This window comes from Castanea sativa, chromosome 6, assembly GCF_040712315.1.
Source record: "Castanea sativa cultivar Marrone di Chiusa Pesio chromosome 6, ASM4071231v1".
In the NCBI taxonomy this organism is placed as follows: Eukaryota; Viridiplantae; Streptophyta; class Magnoliopsida; order Fagales; family Fagaceae; genus Castanea; species Castanea sativa.
The window spans coordinates 60,508,808-60,523,681 of NC_134018.1; the positions used below are offsets into that span (position 1 = coordinate 60,508,808).

The 14,874-nt window shown below is 41.2% G+C and overlaps 1 protein-coding gene across 1 annotated transcript; it reads left to right on the top strand.

Annotated features, from left to right (window-relative positions):
- Positions 1-477: 477 nt before the first annotated feature.
- LOC142640303 (uncharacterized) lies at positions 478-1,686 on the top strand. The gene is made up of 4 exons (XM_075814367.1): positions 478-702; positions 827-990; positions 1,138-1,234; positions 1,549-1,686. Exons 1-4 carry the CDS (start codon positions 478-480, stop codon positions 1,684-1,686), a joined length of 624 nt encoding a protein of 207 aa, XP_075670482.1.
- Positions 1,687-14,874: the final 13,188 nt, after the last annotated feature.

The window sequence follows — 14,874 nt, forward strand, 5'->3', positions numbered from 1 at the left end:
GGGCTAGATTCTTAACATGTAGCAAAGTCCTCAAGCTAGTAGACTCGTTGCTACCCATGGCGATCAGGGAAGGGGAGATGCTTAGGACGTATTTGGATAGGTATTGGAAAACTTATAATGAGATAGATGATGACTTTGAGAATGTGGCCGTGAAGACCTTTAAGGTGGGGCTCCCTACTGAGCATGAGTTGAGAAAATCGTTGACAATGAAAACTGCTTCAAACATGCGCTAGCTTATGGATCGCATAGATAAGTATAAGCGGGTTGAAGAGGATCATGTGCAGGGTAAAGGCAAAGCTAAAATGTTCCTGGAAATGAGGGATCCTTGGGGAGGAGGATATCAGGATAATCGCCCCAGAAGGGATTTCCCTAACTAGACGTCATCCACAGGGGCTCAATTGGTCAATTCTTTGTTAGCCGGTGTATCAAATACTGGAAAAAATACAGAATGAGCCATACTTCAAGTGGCCCAATAAGATGGGTGGAGATGCATCTAGGAGAAACCATAGCCTCTATTTCTGCTACCATCAGGATAAGGGGCACACCATGGAGGATTACAGAACCTTGCGTGATCACCTGAATCAGCTAGTGAAGGCTGGGAAGCTCAACCAATTCTTGCATCAGCCCGTGGGACAATTTGGGCATTCAGGAGCTGAGTTGCATAGGGACAATGTTCCTCGGCCAGCATTGGGCACCATTAACGTAATTTTTTCCAAGCCAGGAGGTGATCTCGAGGCATGTTCTAGGGTCATGTCTGTGGGTGAAGGCCTTGATGTGGAGGCCAGAAAAGGGAATGACCATTCCTACCTTGAGTTTTTCTAAACAGGACAGAGAGGGAACATGTCAACCACATGATGATACCTTGGTAGTTACTATTAAGATCGATGGATATGACGTAAAAAGAGTCCTAGTTGATCAGGGAAGTGGAGTGGAGATCATGTACCCAGATTTGTATAACAAGTTGAATTTGAGATCCGAGGACCTGGAGAGGTATGAGTCGCCATTGGTAGGGTTCGATGGAAAAGTGGTGGTCCCCCAGGGAATGATTAGGTTACCCGTTTAAGCCGGGGATGAGGAGGTTCAAGTTAACTTTATCGTCGTTAAAGCTTATTCCCCTTACATTGTTATCCTGGCTAGGCCATGGCTCCACGTAATGGGTGCGGTCTCGTCAACTTTGCATTTGAAAGTTAAGTATCCTACCCAGGGGAAAGTGGGAGAATTACTTGGTAGCCAGGCAATGGCTAGGCATGTTTGGTGTCTACAATTACCTGGCCTCCCGTGGATCCTAGTATGAAGGCAGGGGAGGAAACTTCATAACAACTAAAAGGCCCTGTAGATGGACATGAGGCCAGGGCGTGTAGTGAGTCATCCGAGGACCTTGAGAGGGTGGTAATAGAGAAGGACAAGGAAAGGTATTTTCAAGTGGGGTCTTAATTGCCAGATTTGGAGAAAGCAGAGTTGGTGAGGTTCTTAGAAGCCAACATTAACGTATTTGCTTGGAGCACTTATGATGTCCCAGGGGTTGATCTTGGGTTTATTTGTCATCAGTTGAATGTTAATCCCGAGGCTGTGCCATGCAAACAACCTCCTCGGCGCTTGTCTAGGGATCACGCCGAGGTAGTAAGGGTGGAAGTGAATAAGTTGAAGCAGGCTGAAGCTATTAAGGAAATCTTCTATCTCGAGTGATTGGCCAACACTGTGGTAGTTAAGAAGAAGAATGGGAAGTGGCGAGTCTACGTAGACTTCACTGATCTGAATAAAGTTTATCCAAAGGACCCCTTCCCCAACCCTAGGATTGATTAGTTGGTGGATGCCATTGTGGGGCATTTCTGGATGAGTTTCTTGGACGACTTCCAAGGTTCCATTAGATACTCTTATCATTGCCCGATTAGGAGAAGACAACTTTCCGTGCTCCTAATGGAAATTACCATTACCGAGTGATGCCCTTTGGTCTTAAGAATGTGGGATCCACATATCAGAGAATGGTGATATGAATATTTGAGTCGCAAATAGGAAGAAATATGGAGGCTTACATCAACGATATGGTAGTAAAAAACAAGCGCGTGGAGGATCACTTAACAGACTTAGGAGAGATATTCACAGCGTTAAGAGAACACAAGTTGCGTTTGAATGCCTCCAAGTGTTCTTTTGGGGTTAGCTCGAGAAAGTTTCTAGGCTACATGATAACACACCAGGGAATTGAAGTCAATCCTGAGTAGATCAAGGCTGTTAACAGCTTACATCCTCCTTGGAACCCCAAAGAGGTGTAGAAACTGATTGGAATGACTGCAGCTTTGAATAGGTTCATCTCTCGATCCGTGGAAAGGTGTCGTCCCTTTTTCCAACTCCTTCATAAGTGGAAATATTTTCAGTGGACCAAGAAGTGCATAACGGCCTTTAAGGACCTCAAATAGTATTTATCCAATCCTCCCGTACTTTCTACGCCCGAGAAGGAGAAGGTGTTGTATGCATACTTGGCAGTCTCGGACTATGCTGATAGTCTCGTCTTAGTTAGAAACGAGGATGGAATTCAAAGGCCTATCTACTATGTTAGCAAATCTTTACAAGAGGTAGAAACGCGCTATCTACCCTTAGAGAAGGCAGTGTTGGCTATAGTGCATACCACGAGGAAGCTCCCTCATTACTTTCAAGCCCACATTGTGGTGGTGCTCACCCAGCTCCCTTTGCAAGCTCTTTTGAGGAAATCAGATTACACCGATAGGATTGTTAAATGAAGAACAAGGTTGGGAACCTATGATGTTAAGTACATGCCTCAGACTGCCATAAAGTGGCAGATCCTTGCAGACTTTGTGGCTGAGTTCACTGAGGGTAAAATCAGAAAGGAAGAAGAGATTATGGGGGTGATGGTCACTTCAGCCATCATTGCTCCCCCGTGGGAGGTTTACACGGACGGAGCGTCTAATCAATGGGGGGCAGGAATTGGGACTGTGTTGGTTACTCCCGAGAAGTTGATAATGGAGAAATCATTACGGTTGGATTTCCTATCTACCAATAATGAGGCCGAGTATGAGGCCCTTCTAGCAGGAGTCGCAATGGTCAGCAATTAGGAGGAGAAGTAGTGGAGTTATACTCTAATTCTAGAATAGTCGTGGGCCAAGTCAATAGAGATTTTGAAGCTTAGGATGAGAGGATGCAAGGGTACCTTACCAAGGTGCAGTGCACCCGGACCTAGTTCAAGAGTTTTGTATTGAAGCAAATTCCTAGAGGATAAAATGCTCACACTAATTCATTAGCAATGCTTGCTACCTCTCTGGGGTCTAAACTGCCTCTGATTGTCATAGTTGAGGACATGGTTAGCTCTAGTCTCATAAAGGAACCCGTGGTCGGGATGCATAGTATACAAGTGGGACCAAGTTGGATGGACCCCATAACAACTTTTTTGAAGCAGGGATTGTTGCCCGAGAATAAGGCTAAAGCGGAAAAGGTGCAAAGAAGTGCTCCCCGCTATTGGTTATCTAGAGAGCAGAACTTGTACAAGCGCTCTTACTCAGGACCATATTTACTATGTGTACATCCAGAGGCAATGGAGCCCCTGTTGGAAGAGCTGCATGAGGGCATATGTGGGAGTCATACAAGTGGCAGGTATTTAGCTCACAGGGCCCTAACTTAGGGGTACTGGTGGCCGAGCATGCAGAAAACCTCTTAAGACTATGCTAAAAAATGTGACTAGTGTCAGAGATATGCGTCGAATATCCGTCAACCAGGGGGAGTCCTAAATCCACTGTCCAACCCTTGGCCATTTGCTCGGTGGGGCTTGGATATAGTCGGACTTTTTCCCCGAGCTATTGGTAACTGAAGATGGCTTCTTATCGGCACAGACTATTTTACTAAATGGGTGGAAGCTGAGCCACTTGCTAACATTAGAGAAGTAGATGCTAAAAGATTCGTCTGGAGAAATATTGTCACTAGGTTTGGAGTTCCACATACACTGATCTCGGATAATGGCCTTCAATTTGATACCAAAACCTTCAAGTGATATTGTGGGGATTTAGGGATCAGGAATGGGTATTCTACATTTGCCTATCCCTAGGGAAATGGTTAGGCCGAGGCCACCAATAAGGTATTAGTGGCAGGATTGAAGAAAAGGTTGGAGGATGCTAAAGGAAAATGGGTGGATTAGCTGCCTCATGTGTTATGGACCTATCTTACTGCACCCCGTAGATCAATAAGGGAGACCCCTTTTTCAATGACTTATGGGGCAAAAGCTGTGATCCCCTTTGGGTCAGGATTCCTAACCTTGAGAACTGATCAATTCAATGTTGAAAAGAATAACTGTTTGCTCTTCGATAGCCTGGATGTCGCCGAGGAGAGAAGAAAGGTGGCCACAGTGAAAATGGCCTGTTATCAACAAAAACTTAAACAGGGGTATAATAAGGGAGTGAAGTTGAGGCCATTAGCCCCAGGAGACCTGGTACTAAGAAAAGTAGTGGGAACAGTAAAGAACCCAGCCTGGGAAAACTGGGTCCTAACTGGGAAGGATCGTATAGGATCATTTCCATCGTTGGAATTGAGGCTTATTATCTTGAAGATTTGAATGAAAATGTAATTCCTCGTCCATGGAATGTAAACAATCTATGGCTTTATTATTATTATTATTATTAATACAACTTCTTTTGCCACATACATTTTGATTACGTTCGGTTCCTCTTGTTCATATATGTATTGAAATAATCAACTGGTGAAATATTCTAAGTGTTAAACAGAACCTAGGCCTTGTCTAGCTCCTCGGGTCACAAGCCTAGGGTAAATTAACATTATGATGAAATATTCTAAGTGTTAAATAGAACTTAGACCTTTTATAGCTTCTCGGGTCACAAGCCTAGGGTAAATTAACATTATGGTGAAATATTCTAAGTGTTAAACAAAACCTAGGCCTTGTCTGGCTCCTCGAGTCACAAGCCTAGGGTAAATTAACATTATGGTGAAATATTCTAAGTGTTAAACAAAACCTAGACCTTGTCTGGTTCCTCAAGTCACAAGCCTACGGTAAATTAACATTATCACGAAATATTCCAAGTGTTAAACAGAACCTAGGCCTTGTTTGGTTCCTCGGGTCATAAGCCTAGGGTAAATTAACACTGTGATGAAATGTCCAAAGTATGGGATAAAAGTTAGACTCGGCATGGCTCTTCAATGTCCAAATGAAGGGCAGAGTGATCCTTGCAAAGGGGTGCGTATATTGATAGTAAGGTAAACTACCTTGGGAATTGCCTCAGACTTAGCACTTGGAACTGGTAAGGTTATTTTTGTGATCCCAAGCCCAATTTAATGTAAGTATAAGTTTGAATTTTTGTTGAATTCTATGAGTCAATTTGTTAATGATTGTGTAAGCCATATTAGATTAAATAGAAGGGTAAAGAACATGCCACTAATAAGTTATAAGTTAGAGTAATGAAAGTAATATTAGGGAAGTACGAGGTTGTTGAACATAAACTAACAGGTATAATTTAAATAAGCAAAGACACATAAAGTAAATTCTAGCTACTTTTTCATTAATGTATAAAAACTAAGTACAAATGTATAGACAGAGGCATCTAAAGCATCAGATCTTGAGAACAAAATTGGTTGTCTGATTTGTAAAAACAAGGTGGAGCTAAGTGGAGGCCTCTTTTCCTTTCCCCTTTCCTCTCCTACTCTTTATCTTTCTCCTTCTTTTTCTTCTTCTGCCAAGCTACGTCTGTTGCCTCTTGCATTTCTACCTCTACCACGTCATCTGGTAAGGGCTTTTCTTACCCTTTGTCTTTGGTAGACGCAGCAGAAGGAGTAGCTGTGGTATAGTCCAAGGAAATAGGGGGAGCGGAGTTAGGATCTATTGGAAGTTGGGGAGGAGTGGGAGCTAAACGCAAGGCTAGGGAAAGTATATGTTATCAGGAGCCCTAAGCTATAAGTCGGTGCTAACTCCAACAGCATTTAGGGCTTGGCCCCACACTTCTATGCAGAAGGCTCAAGCGACCTTTCTGAGTTAGGCAGTGAGGCTTTCAGATGCCTTGGTCATGCATGTGTCATAAGCTGCCTGTTTGGCCTGGGACATCTCTGCCTCTTTGGCCTCCAGCTTTTTCTTGGTTTGCTTTAACTACACCACTGTGAGGGCGATCTTATTCTCAGCTTTTCTCTGAGCCTCCAAGGCCTCAAAAGCCTGTTTCTCATAGCCCTTGAGGGCGAACTCAGCATTCCTATGAGCTTTTTCCACCTCGGTGAGTTGGGCAAGAGTCTCCTAAAGCTTCTTGTCCACTTCTACGTGGGCCTTCTCGGCAGCCACCGACTTACTCTCAACCTTCCTAGCCAAATCTAAGGAGTGGTCTACACACTCTTCGGCCATGAAGGCAGCTTGGATAGCCTACAAAAAAAGAAAAGAAAAAAAAGTAAGAGGTTAAATTTTTACAAGTTAATGTCATAAATTGAGGAATGTGATTACGTAGCTTAGCTAAGTCCTACTTCAAGGAAAGGAAGACCTCACGCTTCCTAAAGGACCTTAGCTTTGCCATATCTTCTGGCAGGCATAAGGCCTTCTCCAAAGACTTGGCCACCAAGCTTGAGCTTCCCTTTTGGGGGTCCTTCAAATTGGCATCATCGAGCACTGGGTTGCTAGAGTTGAGGGTAAAATGAGGCCTCCAGATGGAGGGCTTTGCAGGCTGGTCTCCCCCAATATCGTTGGAAGTCCTTGTGGAGGAGGACTTTTTCTTCTGCCCCCTCCCTGTCCGGGCATCTTTGGGAGGGGGTTGGTGGGAGGATTCGGTAACCTCCCCTTCCTCGGCACCCTTTGTGCCTTTGCCTCTATGGGCTCTTTTTCTTTTCCTATCTGCCACTTCGACGGACGAAGTGTGCGTGGCAGTAGGAGTCAGCGTTCGCAACACCACCGCGACGACTGGAATGTTGCCCCCAGCATGGGCATTAAGCAAGGCCATAAGGTCAGGGGTCTTCTCTTCAAATCCCATGCCTTCTAGGACATTTGTGGCCTTTTGATCGGAGCTGGCTTGTGCTAGTGGTAGACGATGGCGTGAAGACCTAGGAGCATCTTCGGTGTCTTCCTGTTGATAGAAGACTTCAAAGTCTTTATCAGTGACTTCCTGGGGGGTAGGCTTGAGTGTGGACTCTTTGGCCTTGTCGTCCGATGGGATGTGGGGCTTTTGTGAGTAGAGGAGCCGGACAGCTAGTGGTGCTGGTATTTGGGCATCCTGAGTTCTAGCCAGGGGAAGTTCGGACAGAAGGAAGCCTGGGACAGCTACGTCAATTAAAGCCATTCAGGGGTCTCTAGCCTTAATGACATTTTTCAAGCACTGGAAGCGTTTGGTGGAGGGTTTGTATCCAAGAATAATGTGAGCAGCTCGGAGCCGGCCATCTTTGTGCAGAAAAATCTCAGACCTAAGGATCCGATTTAGGTTTGTAGAGTTGACCAAGTGCATAGCAGGAGCAGTGTGGTGTTTGTCTATCAAAGAAGAGCAATGAGAATGGTGAGAAGATGAGGCAAAGAAAGAAAGAAAGAAATTTTTTACACTAATGAAAGTAAGCTACATCCTATGTGCATCTATGGTCCTCGGGAACCCTACTTGGCTCCCCTTTTTGGGTGGGACAATGTAGTTCATCGTGCCAGTCTCCCGAGACGATGAGGAAGTCCTCGTCCATACCCTTACTTGAATCAGGTAGGTAGGAGGTCAACCTAATGGAGGGAACTCTACATTTTATGTAAAATTTAGTTTTTCCCCCTTTCTGGCAGCTGTATGCCCAATTTACATCATGCCACATAAGATTGGTCCCCATTTTTCCTATTCAGCATGTCTACATACCCGGAGACCTTAAATACGTTTGGGGAACATTGGGTGGGGGTTAACCTATAGTTCAATAAATAATCTCTGGTAACCCTTCACGTGGGAAGTTCCATCCCACCTTCAATGAAGGCGATCATCGAAATGACGACGGACTCAGGAGGTCTGTACTTGACCAACCATTCACCATCTTCATAGTGTTGGATTTCAACACCGTCTGGAATCCTATATTGCGCCCTAAACACGACCATAGCCTCGGGAGTATCTACTAACTTGGCATATCTACCTATAGTGTTTTGTGGTGTGAAAAGAACAACTTGTGAAAAAGAAAAACGTAAGGATGAACACACCTACGAGTGACGGAAAAATTCTCCTCAGGAGCTTGCCTCAGTCTAGATTGCAGAATGCGTGAATGAGCTCTAGCCAGCCCCAGGTCTTCCTTTTATTGGAGTAAAAATTGGGCGGTAAATTTCCCGCTCATAAATGAGGGGCGATAAAGACTGTACAATCCTGATCAAGCTGTAGAACGTGGGAGACAAGCAGCCACCTAACGCCATAAATGTGAGATCATGGATTTCGAAGCATCAGGAGCGTGCTGGAAGCAGGTGAAAGGACGTTACCACGTGGGAATGCGCGTGGCATGTGTAGAGTTGGTACGTAAAACTAAAACTTCGCTTTTACCTTAGAGTTAATAGCAAAAGTTTTAGGGGCCTATTATGGGGGCCCGAGGACCGAGTATGTGTTATGGGGGGCTGAAGATCGAGGATGAAGTTTAAGAGTCATAGTGTGGGGCGCCAATTCCACGGCCCATGGGCCCAACGAAAAGGGCTGCTCGGGTGGATGAAGAGGTACGTCCAAAATACTCTGAGGCGTACCAAATGGAGACCAAAGGTTAAGGGGGGAGACTATAGGCCTCTGCATTGAATGCCCTACACCTACCCTCCTGGCCGCATTAAATGGTGGGCAACAATTTTATCAGCTGTATTGATGAGGAGGTGAACTGAACAGTGCAAGTCACAGCTAAGTAGGCTCTTTCCACCACCTTTTTCAAATAGAAAAAGAGACAAGAGTCATGAGAGGAGACTGGTTAGGTGAGAAATGGATGGTTGAGATGTGAGGAAGGGAGGAGTTTATAAACGAGTAAGAGGGACTGCAGAAAGAGACCGAGAAAAATATCCAGAAAAAGAAGAGAGACACGAGAAGAACATGATGAGAATAGTGGAAGTACTGTTCATGTTATAGCTTTAACCTCCTCGAGAAGGCTTGTAGAGGGAGATTGGTTTAATGAATATACGTATCTTGCCTTTTTTTCTTTCTTGTCCGACCCTCAAACTGGGCCATTTCTTTGTTGTGTTGTTCCCTCTCTACAAATTCTTTATTTTGGGCCATAGATGAATTGATTCAGCCACTGTTCTAAGTGGGCCGTGGGCCTTAAGATTTTCTTGCCCTTACAGTATATTAACAAATACCTTAAGACCACCTATTAACTAGACCCATTTATTAATTGATGAAAGTTTTTTTTTAATAAACTATTCTATGATGAAAGTTACTTAAAGACAAAAGATCAATACATATGAGATTAAGTAAAGATCAATACGGATACTTGAAAGACAAAAAGTCATATATGATAGGAGGTAGTATACCTTGTTTCGGGTATATATCATCTCTTTCATGGTAGGTGGGTTCTATACATCTTTGTATTATGAACTTGATCATTATATGTAAGTTACTTTAATATATCAAGAGTGAGATCTGTTATCACGGTTAAAACCTCAATATATTGGGTAACTACACGTAGTGTTGAGGAAATGTATATTCTTAAAATGAAATCCATAATAATCTCTTTTTATAGAGACACGGAATATCCCATTGAGATAAGTTTAATGGGAGCTGATCATTCAACGTTTTGGGCCTAGCCACTTTAGTAAAGAGTTACTAAAGTTTTTATTTAATGAAATTAGATTTCATAAAATATATAAATAACTAAAATATTAAACCAGTGACTCAAGGAATAAAATAGTTATTTACAAAGTCCAAACTTAGGTACAATACTTAGGTGTTGTTTATTAAGTTTCTATCTTAAAATTCAACCATATGTAGTACTTAACTAAAAATATACTATCCCATGAGAAAAAAGTCACATGGCTGAATTTTAAGAAGGGGAACTTAAGGAATATTACTTAAGTACTGTACCTAAATTTTGTCCTATTTATGAAGTGACAGTTTATTATGATTTTGTTCATTATGGATGTTTCATGCAGGGATTATAATGGGATAAAATTTATTAATAAGTCCTAGATTACAATTATATTTCCATAGTGGTAGTTGTTATATAATTAATGGTAACTTTGAGCTTATCAAGAGTTGATGAAAGCCTGAAGCTCGTTAAAGTTGGAGTCTTATTTGTTCTTTTGGTCTTATCTCAAGCCAACCACTAGAACCTAATTGGATTGGTCCAAAAGACTAATCCAGTTAAATAATCAATTATTTATTTAATAAAACTTATTAAATAACGTAACTATCTAGGCAATCAAAACATACATATGATTATAATTAAGAAGAGAAAACAATTTTCTCTATAATCTTTCTTGAACACAGTTTTCCGTGAGTAAGAGAATGTATTTAAGAACTGATTAAGAGACCATATATCTTGGACACTGTAGAGAGGGAAAATTCCCGACCTATCACAAGCTGACACATCATACTACCAAGTCCATAAAATACAACCAATTACAAAGTGCCACGTACTGCTGCTAGATTTTTCCATCACTATTCAGAAACCAATAGAAATTTGCCAAGTGTCATTGAAATAAAGGCATGAAACGCATCAGCATGCGTAAGCGATGACACAAGCAGCCCTGCACGTGTAAGCGATGACACAAGCAATCCAGTACGTGTAAGCGATGACATAAGCGGACCAATCAGGCTGTGACATGTGTCACCAATCAGACTCCGCCACGTGTCGCTCACCCACCCCCAAACTCCTATAAATAGAAGCCTTCCTAAGACATTTGGGAAAACGGAGAGAAAAAAGAGATCTTGAGTTTAGAAATCCAGAAGCTCTGCCGGAATCAAACCCCGAAGCCTCTAGGAATTTCAAGAACTTTAACCTCGAATACAGACAACATTCGAAGCAAAGTCATCCAAACTACTTGTCTAGATCTCAAAGGTCACTGGAATCAAGCTCAAAAGCCTCCAGAAACCTCAACAAACCACAAATTGGTGAAGCTCTACGGATTCAAGCCTCTAAAGCCCCGAAGAACTTCCACCACAAACCTTCAAATACGAAGAACAATCGAAGAGGAATCATCCAAATCATATTCCTAAATCTCAAAGTTCACTGGAATCAAGCTCAAAAGCCTCTAGGAACCTCAACACACCATAAATCAACGAAGCTCTACGGAATCAAGCCTCTAAAGCACCGAAGAACTTCCACCACAAACCTTCAAAGACGAAGAACGCCAAGAACACGAAGAACGCGAAGAACACAAAGAACAAAGAATTTCTAACAAGCTCATAGCCAGAGATTCATTGTAATTCCGTTTTAAAGATCTTCGATCCATTCTTCAGCTAAATTGAAGTACATTCGGTGTTCGAATCAAAATCACATCACCATAATTCCAATCAACAAATCTTTCAAGGAGATCGAATCAGAGGATCATTCTTTTGTAATTACAGAGAATTGTACCACATATTCATCAATACAAATTCGCATTTATGAAACTATTTTACTTGTTTGATTTATTTCGAACTAAGAATTTAGTCGTCTACGGACACCATGTGAAATTGGGATGAAAATTGAAGGTCTTCTAAAGATACTATCTAATTCTTGTTTTTAATTTTTACTACATCAATATATGTAAGTTTTCTATTCTTTGTTCTAGAATTCAAAGTTGTATATTATCTCTTATGAATGAAGTAGATCATTGTATTACTTCCACTGCTTGTTTGATATAAAATGCAAAACTATTTTTTGCAACATCTTGATCATCATTCTCTTCTATGTTTATAGCCTGAGGTCTAGATCTCCGCTTAATACTTGGGAATTAAAATTTTTCTTTACTATTTTACTTTGTACTTTGTAGGCCAGTGTTCTGGCTGACAAATCGCTTGGTTTACAATCTTTTCTTTAAAGGCTTAGAAAAATTTTCCCTTCTTTGGGGCTTTGGTCATTCTTTCGTCTTGGTTGGCAAGTTTTATGATTTGGTCAAAGAAACTTTTGGGATTTTTTTTTGTCAGTTTTGAGATAAATCCGTCTTGGGACCATTTTTAATGCTATTATCAAGACTCTTATTTTTAAAATAATCGATTAAGAATCTAAAAAATTCTTAATTATCCAATAGAATTAAACTATCCTATTCATGCATGTGAAGCCTTGTCCTAGGCCTAAGTCAATGAAAATTATGAAAAATATGGCACATGATGCATCATAATTAATCCTTTAGGGAGCCAATCAAAATTAATTAACTACATTCACATGTGGCCTTAATCACAAGAACATCTACGGTTAAAATCTTGAATAAGCTATATCTTGCAATTGTTCAATTCAAGCACATAATATGTGGTTTTTGTCATTAGGATTTCTAGATTCATATTCAATTAAGTATTTGAAAATTCAATGGTTAAAATTATGATTTTGTGCTTATATTATAAAATGATGATTTCGTCCTGAAAATGAGGTTAAACGAAGCTGACAAAATGGTTTTCTACAATTATAAGTTCTTATAATTTGAGGTATAAAGTGCAAGTATCCATATAATTTATGGCTGAAATCTGCACTTAATTTGTAAATAATTTTTAACGCTCGTTGTGATGCCCCAATTTGGCTGTCCCTCACCGCATCCTTTTATGCTTGTGCTGTCTCAGGAAACCATGAAGGCAAATCTTGCTCACTCATGTTTGATAATTGTTCTTCATCAAATTCCTCTATTGGTGAAGCTAAGCAGCTCTTTTGGCAGTGCAGTTAGGTTTATCCATGAAAGCATAAAAAACATACTGTAAAACTTTAAGGGAATTCTCCAAAGGTCATAAACGCCATCAACTCTAAAGCTATTTATTGATTTTACTACGAAGAGCCAGATAGGCTTCCGTTTGATCATTATTAACCATCAAGTCAGCGTATCTTATGATAAATACGTATAGAAACCTGCCAAATCAAGAAAAATAATAAATAAATAAAACTTTGAGACCATTGCTGCAGAATATAAAAACGGCATGTGACTGTATATATCAAATCTTTTTTGTTTTTGAAAATCAACTATATCAAATTATATATAATGTATTAAGTCAACTTATCTTTCGATAAATAAGTTCAATGCAAGGGCGGCTTGAGAGATTCACTCAAAAACCTGTCAAGTATGCCATCATCCCCTATATATAATTATATCTAATATTTTCTTGGGTCACTTATTTTGACAACTTTATTATTATTATTTTTTTATAAAGAAAATTGTCTGCAAGACTACGGGTGGGTTTGAATAGAGAAGTTGGCGTCTGCGTTTGGGATTTTCACATTTCAGACTTTTTTTTTTTCTTGCACACAGATTTCAACCAGAGACATGGTGCATTGTTCATGTACTTTTCAGCTTTTTTTTTAATTAAAAATGGGACCCACGACACTATTCATATATTTAAAAATTATTTTGCTACAGTGTTTTCAATTTTCAGTTGTATCCAAACGGACCCTACGTGTGCGTTTGAGTATTTTTTTTTGAGCCGAAAAGTTTGACTTTTCCCGTGAATAGTGCACGATGTGCACTGTTCACAGACCCACAAATTTCACTTTTTAACAACTTTTTCATTAAAAATGGGTCCTACGGCACTATTCACACATTAAAAAATTATTTTGCTACAGCATTTTTTAGTTTTCAGTTTTCAATTTTGAGTTTCAGCTACATCCAAACGGACTCTACAACCTTGTTATTGGAAAACCAAAGTGCCAAAATTGCTCCTTACTATATATAATGTTTTTTTTTTTTTTGTTTGGAGAAGCCAGATTACAGACCTAGACAATTTATTCAAAAATAAACTCAAACTCAATGAACATCACGGAGAACTAGAGGGGCAATATCAGATGGCAGATCATGCAGCCAAACTTGAGCCCCAGCAACTAACTTAGCCTTCTTAGTGAGAGCATCAGCAACCGTATTACAATGACGACTAACATAAACAAAGTCCACAAATTGAAAAACTGCAGAATGCATTCAAATATCATCCAAAATGTTACCAAAACTAGCCAACGCACCCACACCGTGAAGAAGAGCGTTGATGATGACTGCAGAATCACCTTCAAACACAGCTCGAGTGATGCCAATTTCCAAAGCAAATTGAACGGCCTTCAAGCACGCCAATGCTTCTAAATCCGCCACTGAATGGGCCATGGGAATGGGTGAAGACAGAGCACCTACAGCCTCCCCTCCATTATTACGAACAATGACACCGATGCCCGCCAAACTTGAGCAGCGAAACACCGCGGCATCGAAATTAACCTCGAAGCAATGAGGATCCGGAGGGCGTCGCTGCTGCATGGGAGAAGGACGGGGTGGGACAGGCTCCTCGGTCTGAGCTTGCAGGAATTCTTGCAAATAACTCCCTACTTTACTGCATACACTAGCCATGGGCAGAGGGGGGCGACCAAATTGGACTGCATTATGTCTATTCCAGAGGAGCCACACAATGATCACAAAAATCTCTGCTCTAAACTCTTCTCTGTTGAACAAGAAACTCGCTAATAACTCGCTGAATGAGGAGGGATGTGAAGGTGCAATTTGATGAAACCACTCCATCGTTGACCACACTCCAGCAATGACTTCAGAATACCAAACCGCGTGAAGAGCATCTTCAGGTAGGGCATTGCACTGAGCACAACTCGCACTAGGAACGATGTGGCGCCGATGAAGATTAGCCATTGTTGGCAGGGCATTGTTACATAATCTCCACACAAAATGCTTTTTTTTTGTTGGGGACTCGGAGCTGCCATACGCCCTTCCAGAAATTTTTCTGACATTTCGGATTTGAGCTACCTGCACTAGACGATATATCACACGAAACCAATATTTTATAAGCACTACAAGTCGTAAACATACCAGTT